General features: G+C 37.3%; 1 protein-coding gene across 2 annotated transcripts; it reads right to left on the bottom strand.

The window, feature by feature from the left end:
* LOC128743070 (protein unc-50 homolog) lies at positions 1 to 1,146 on the bottom strand. Of its 2 annotated transcripts, XM_053839589.1 has the most exons (4): positions 1,039 to 1,146; positions 727 to 989; positions 602 to 667; positions 1 to 546 (listed from the first exon to the last, which is right to left on the bottom strand). In XM_053839589.1, the coding sequence occupies exons 2-4, from the start codon at positions 977 to 979 to the stop codon at positions 50 to 52; spliced, it is 816 nt and encodes a 271-aa protein (XP_053695564.1). In that variant the 5' UTR covers positions 980 to 989; positions 1,039 to 1,146; the 3' UTR covers positions 1 to 49. The 2 variants fall into 2 exon arrangements, with proteins under 2 accessions (XP_053695564.1, XP_053695563.1); XM_053839588.1 differs by lacking the exon at positions 1,039 to 1,146 and having other exon boundaries at positions 727 to 1,003.
* Positions 1,147 to 7,166: the final 6,020 nt, after the last annotated feature.

Below are 7,166 nucleotides of genomic sequence, written 5' to 3'. Positions count from 1 at the left end.
TTAATACATTTTATTAAAGTTTTATCAAATGAATAGTTAACATGAACTGTTACAGAACTCGATAGTGATAAAAATACACTAGAGATATGCTCAAATTCCATCTGATTATAAGGGTCACCACATAAAACAGAAACACAAGTGGCAATGTAACTAATATAATTCGCGTGTTCTTCAAGCCCGGTATAACACTATAGCCGAGAAAGGTAATATAAATGTAATAACTAAGTGCTATTAACCAAATTGTGTTACCAATGAAAGATGAAATAAACCAGTTTTGACTGATCAGCGCATGATAGAAAAACAATTGAATAAAATGCAACAGAATCAGTGGAGGAAAAAAAGCATTCAAGTGTACGTCAAAGGCATAGCCCCATTCAACATCCGAGTCACAGGTCGGCTCGCGCAAATAACGGTTTGCAACAAACCACAGTACGGTGGCAACAACCATTCCGCAGAAGATACAATCTACGAAAACAACGTAGAGGAGAAACAGAATACATTGGCCGAAACCTAGTGATAGGACCCATGCAAATCCGAGCGATGTGACTAGAATAGACATTATTTTTAATATCAGTGTTTAAGCATTCTTGCAAGAACTTACCACAAAGACACCCTACCAACAAAACAAGAAAAGCTGGATCATCCCGGGCAAACTGCGACTTGGTATCTGAAAAAAGTGTTGTTTTCTTTTACGCTACTTTCATAATTTACTTGCGTATTTCATACGTTTCCTATAGTTACAGTTCCGGTAGACTTTTTGTGGTGCGATGCATAGATAGAGCATTTGCCAAAGTGCGTATTCAAAATCCATTTGATCGAATTTAACGAATCGACGCAAATATTTATAACTCTTGTTAGTGGCACTCATACAATCAGCTTTTTGGCTAATCGGTGGAGGCAACGGTGATGTGGTTCTAGATGGTATTCCTAACAGAGAACTGTTACTCCGTGATGGCACGGGTGAAGTTGAGTACTTCATGTTTCTGAAACTATACTTCAACATTAGTTAGAAGGCGAAAGCAGTTTAATTTTATAAACCTTTTAACTCCTATTTACAAAACAGAATACTCAAGTTCTAGATTCGTAAGAATTCTAGCACTTAACTCCTAAAACTCACAGGCAAAAATTTGCATTAGTCGTCCAATAAAGTAAACAAATTTGTGATGTCAATTTTACACGTTAAATTTCTATTACATATTTTTATGTAATTTCCACTAATTAAAAGTAAAAAGTTGGAGTAGAATTCGAGATAGAATTAACAAAAGGGCGAATGTCGCAAATGTAAACAAAACGAGTGCGAGAGTTATTTTTTGCTGGATCCTGCTCAAGTAGCTGGTAGGCAGCCATGTTTTCGATGCCAACATGTTAGCGTTAGCGTAAACGAGAAATCATATATTCGCCACTCTTCACGCAAGTTAGCTCTTCAGTTGTCAGTGGGGCCCACGACTCCTGAGCCCGCCTGATGTTAGCTCTCGTCAACGCAAAGCAAATGAGATAAAGGTGCCATCAGTTAGCTGATTCTGCTGCACTCAATGAGGTTTGAAAAGGTGTGGTAGAAGACCCAAGTAACAACGGTAGCTGAATTGCAAGAGCAATGGCTGTTTACGGGTTGGTTTAAGGCGATCAAAGCTGCATAAAGTAAGCACTTAAATGGTGTTTAAATATGCGATGTTTAAGCTACTTTAAGTTTTTCAAACCAGTTCTCTCCCAAAAGCTGATAAACAAGCTTAATAGCGAATTTTTCTGCTAAACAAACTGCTTCTAAACATCAAACCGTTTTACGACTGATAAAAAGTGTTAAAGTGTAGAGTGGAAGCTTTCATTAGGCTCACAGCTTTCAAATTACTTTAAGGCTGCTCAAGGGTGTTGACGTGGCTTTACAAACTTCTACCAAGATATCTTTCGGCTCTCAGCACACATATTGTCAGATCATAGAATTTCGCAATTCGGCTGACAGCAAAAGTTTGTCAGTTATCGACATTATCGACTGCTTCACGCTAGGCGGGCTAGGCTTCAGGTGTAAAGATATTCTAACTATCTGTTCTGCAGATGCAAATGGGGCGGATCATACGGCGAGTGCTTATCCCAAGCAGCACCATTTTGTTGCATGAAGGGTTAAGGGCCAAACAGAATGCTGCGTCAACGCGTCCGTCAGCGTTATTCTGACAGTTTCCCATGGGTTTACTGTCAAATTGACGCTGACGGATGCGTTAACGCTGCATTCTGTTTGGGCCTTTACGCAACTATAATTGAAACATTCATGTATGGTAAAAGTTCGCATCAGTTATTGTCAATTGGGTCCTAAAGCCCTATGTCGTTTTTAGCTTGAATCGATGAGGTTAGGGTTAGGAACACATATTTTGATATTCAATTTTATATTTTTAGGCTATTGCCGTTAAAAACCTTTTTTTTTTTAATTTTGTGAAATTTTGAACAAAAAATAAACATTTGGGCAACCTTATATAGACAAACTATAGTTGTGCATGATTGTGTCAAGCGGTGTCTAGACAACACGAATTATAAAAAGAAACCATAGTATGTCTTGAAATGTCACGGAAAACTTTTTGTTTACCTTTCACGCTCATGTGATAGTGTGTCAAAAAGTCAAAAGTTGCAAAATCAGGAAATGGCTTGGCAATCGCGACCTAAAACATTTTCTGAGTTTACAGCACATTTTCCGGTTCCGGTCATCTTAGTTTAATTAAGGCCTTTGTCAAAATCAGCAATAAGCGTAGTGACTGCACTTGGTCACAGCGTGAATGGCTTCAGTTTTCGGATGCAACACCCGCCATCGAGATGCGACCGTGTTTGGTTAGAAACGCACAGAAATTTTTGGTCTGCCGTTCGCCCTACTGCTGATTCACGTCGGAGTAGCAGAACATACCAATCTGATTGATAATACGGTGCCAGTTTCGGTTGGCGTTTTTTTTTTTCATACTGTTCTGCGGGGTCGATTATACCGAGATTATACTGTTGGCCATCAGTTTGACATCGTTTAGTCATTCTTAGCGCAAACTAGATTTGGACAAAGTCTAGCACCGTGAATCGATGGATTGGAATACATTGCCCGAATCAAAACTTTTATCCGATAACTAGTACAAATTTGATGTTCCACTTCCTCACGACCAGCAAAACGCAGACAAGCACAAGAGACAACTGCGAAGCTGTAACTGTCAAAACGATCAGCTGCTCTAATGTCAAACCAGAGTTGCCAGTGAGAAAAAGTTATCATTGTTGCCAGAAACGTGTTATTGTCGTTATGTCAAGGAAGATCTCTAATGTCAAGGGAGAATAAATTACAATATTTTTGTTTTTTAATTTTTTAGTGCTCTGCATCTTTTTTAAAAATAAAAAACTATACTCTGGTAGTCATAATGGGAAGCTTTATCGTTTCTTCTAAAAAAATCATCTTTTTATCACAAATTTTAGGACCCAATTGCAAGGAAAATTGTACCATCCAAAGTGCGATATCGCTCATAAAAGTGCTATTTTGCAATAAATCGTTTCGGTATCTTCGGCCCCGCATAATCAAAAACTATTGATAAAACGGTGGGTATTATAAATGTATTGTATGATCAACAGTTACTGTTCCTGATAAAGTTTTATATCATTTGCTATCATTCAAGTTCATATAGGTTTAACGATTGGCGTACGATACTGTATACAGTTAGTACTAAATAAATAGTAAGAACGAAATTCTGACCATTGAGTGAAAAATTAGGTTGAATGATTTTTCTGTGTACATATAAATGGGTTACATTATTTTACTGTGTACCCACAGAAACGAACGAAAAAGCGATAAACTGTTATTCATTGCTTCGCTGTTGGACTTCCGCCCTCTACACTAACCGTCACCATCGTCACCGTCATTTCTGATTGCCGGTTAGAATCTTTGAGTAAAGATTATATTCCAAGGGGTCGGACACTCAGCACATAATGCCCCGGCACTGCAGAGATATCAAACGGCACACCTCTAAAGCCTTATAAAAATAACATTTATAGGGCTTTACACACCTCCGGTTCAATTTTACATATAAAATGGGAGCACTGCCAGTTGTCAAAACCATCTCGCACGGTTGCCACATCTATCAGATTTTAACGAATTTAACAAATCTTGCAGTTCGGCACTTTCGGTACAGCATCGGCACAGTTCGGCTCGTTTCAAGTCGCCTAACATAAAAACGGCTGTGCCGAGTGTCCGACCCCTTGAAAAACACACATTTGAAATTGAATGAGCTTTGTTTTTCTGAATTGTACATTAACTTTTTTGTAAAAACTGAAATACCCTTGGGCCAATTAGTACCAAAATATGTCATTACAAAACGCCCACTTTACACGTCTAATGTATAGTTACTATATATATAGTTCGGCGGATACAAAAATCGGGAGCCAATTAAACGTCAAAAGCGGAGCCAAACGTTTTTCAAAATTCAAATTGTGGGAGTAATGTTAATAAACACACTTTATTTTCATAGAACTAGTCATTTTCAACAGCCGCTAGTTATTATTTTCCGTAAAAACCTGCACATTTCTCCATAATTTCAAATTTTATTTCAAAAATCAGGGATGCCAATTCGCCTGGTTTTCTATCCGCCGAACTATATATATAGTATTGTGCTTTGCAAGAAATCTTTTCATTCTCGGAAAGTTCTTAGCAAGCTGTCAAAATAATTCTGTATTGAGCGAAGCTGACGAATTTTCGTTAATTGAATATCGATATTTTTCACATATCGATACGTATACTCAGCTGAAAGCATAATCAGGAAAATTGCTCGCATCACGTGACGATCTGCATTTTACATTTGTTTTATAACACTCCGTATAACGTGTTAACATTTACAAAGCTGTTATATGCATGCCGAAATTAACTATTTCGAAAAAAACTATATCGAGATTTCGTCCACGAATATCGATACCAGTTATATCGATACATTATCGCCCAATACTGACCTCGCCAAATATTGAAGGATGTGCTTTTGTCCAGAGCTGCCATACAAATAGATTAATTTCTATTGTTTAGATATTTGCAACCCCATTCCGTACGTCTTAAATTTTGTTACTATTTACACATATTTTTATACTTATGATTAGTGATGTCCGTTAATCGTTCGATTAATTCAACTAATCGAATAACTATAAAAATATTCGAATAATTTTTAATCGAATACTGCCAGTACGAGTAGTTGAATTAATCGAATAGCTCAAACGAAATAATATGAATGCGAATAATCCCCGAATAATGGTCGCTAATCGTTCATAATCGTTCGATTAATCGAATTAATGAATAAAATATTCGAATATTTCTAATCGAATACCACTAGTACGAATAGTTGAATTAATCGATTAGTGCAGCCAACGCTCGCCGATTAATCGGTATTCGAATAATTGAAAATTTCGGACATCACTACTTATGATATTCAATGAATTTATATAATACATATTTTTGAATGTAAAAGGCTAAAAGACGTTTTTTAACGTTGCTAAAGCATCAGAAACAATTGCGCATATAAACCAAAATATATTTGGCCACCTTGCCTTGTTCTCGTTGCGGCGATTGACGATGCGGGTTACCGCCGCAACAGGTTGAAAATTTATGTAAATAACCGCAATACTTATGATATTCAATGAATTTATATAATACATATTTTTGAATGTAAAAGGCTAAAAGACGTTTTTTAACGTTGCTAAAGCATCAGTAACAATTGCGCATATAAACCAAAATATATTTGGCCACCTTGCCTTGTTCTCGTTGCGGTGATAGATCATTACACGGGAGCTCCTAACCACACTTTTTTGACAGCACTTGGTGGTTTGTTTACGTGGTGTTAAATTTTGAATTGAGTTTTCTATCTTTGTCCGGCAGATAATGATAGAAATTTATAGTTTTTATTGAAGAGAAAGTGCCTTACATGCATTTTACAGAAATTTATGCAGTAATCCTTCACGAAATTTCAAATCGAAACTGCTGGATGTGACAAAAACATGTAAACAAACCACCAAGTGGTGTCATTTGACGGCAAAATGACGTAATCGCAAAATGATCTATTGACGATGCGGGTTACCGCCGTAACAGGTTGAAAATTTATGTAAATAACCGCAATAACTACACTGAGAAAACTTTTCGTATAGTTTCTATGTGTCCCACACATAGATTTTTGCAATGTGCCCAGTTAATGAACTTTATATGCCCAGCAGTTATAATTTATGGGTACGCGAAACTTTTGCACATACTATTCATATGCGTATATTTTTGATGTGTGTAATTGCACATACTATTCATAGGCATATAATTTTTATGTGTGTTTCTGGGAAGATTACGTTTATATGCGGCTCATGATAATTATAGGGAATTGGGAATTTCATATGGAAATTTACTATTAGTTATGTGCAGAATATTTTGAGTGTATAGTCTAATGAGGAGTTTATGCACAAGTTTAATTTATTTGCCCGAAATTGACAGCAAAGGTAATAATAAGAAGAAGAACAACCAAAGCATGAGAAAAAGAAGACCGTTTCCGCGACTCTCTCTCAGGTCGAACCATCGAACTGTCAAATTTTAACTAAAAAGTTAAAAATTTCGCGAAATGGTTCACAGCGACCCCCCGGCACGACGCCATTTTTCTATGACTGCAATCTAAAACGTCAAAACACTGGGCGGGAAATCATTTCATAGAAAATCACCCCATTGGCAGGCAACCATGTTTTCGCTGCCAACATCTCGTGTGCGCGAAAATGAGATAGCATGTCAGCACTGCGTTTCACTCAACTGCCAGCAGTCTGATTTGGGCCCGCTGTCAAATTTTGAGCCCAGGACATGCTGTCGCTGACGTTTACTGCAGTTCGATATAGAGATGTCGATGGGTTGTAGAAAATATATGGAGCGGCCATTGTTGTTTGGGGCCCAGCAACGAGGGGCCCATCAGTATGGGGGTACTGTCAAATCATATGTGAGAGTGTATTGGTGACACCGGGCTGGTTCACAGCCTAAAAGCGTGCGTAAAAGTGTCTACTTTTTTTTAATAAATATTTGGCATCCCTGTATCAGGAAAACATTAACGCCAATCACGACTTTTCGAAAAATTATTACATGATTCGCCATTTTAAAACTTCTAACAGCAGTCGAAATAGAGTCTTTTAGAAAGTTTTACTATTCGTACGAAAACAAA

This window comes from Sabethes cyaneus, chromosome 3, assembly GCF_943734655.1.
Source record: "Sabethes cyaneus chromosome 3, idSabCyanKW18_F2, whole genome shotgun sequence".
NCBI lineage: Eukaryota > Metazoa > Arthropoda > Insecta > Diptera > Culicidae > Sabethes > Sabethes cyaneus.
Note: the sequence above shows the minus strand (reverse complement) of the source record. Positions and strands in the feature narration are given on the sequence as shown.

Bases quoted from the DNA above. Each gene is read 5' to 3' on its own strand.
- LOC128743070 (XM_053839588.1), bottom strand. From the start codon at position 1,003: ATGTTGAAGTATAGTTTCAGAAACATGAAGTACTCAACTTCACCCGTG. The intron at 668-726 runs GTATGAAATACG...CACTTTTTTCAG, and splicing joins GAACTGTAACTATAGGAAAC to ATACCAAGTCGCAGTTTGCC. The intron at 547-601 runs GTAAGTTCTTGC...TGTCTATTCTAG, and splicing joins GTTGGTAGGGTGTCTTTGTG to TCACATCGCTCGGATTTGCA.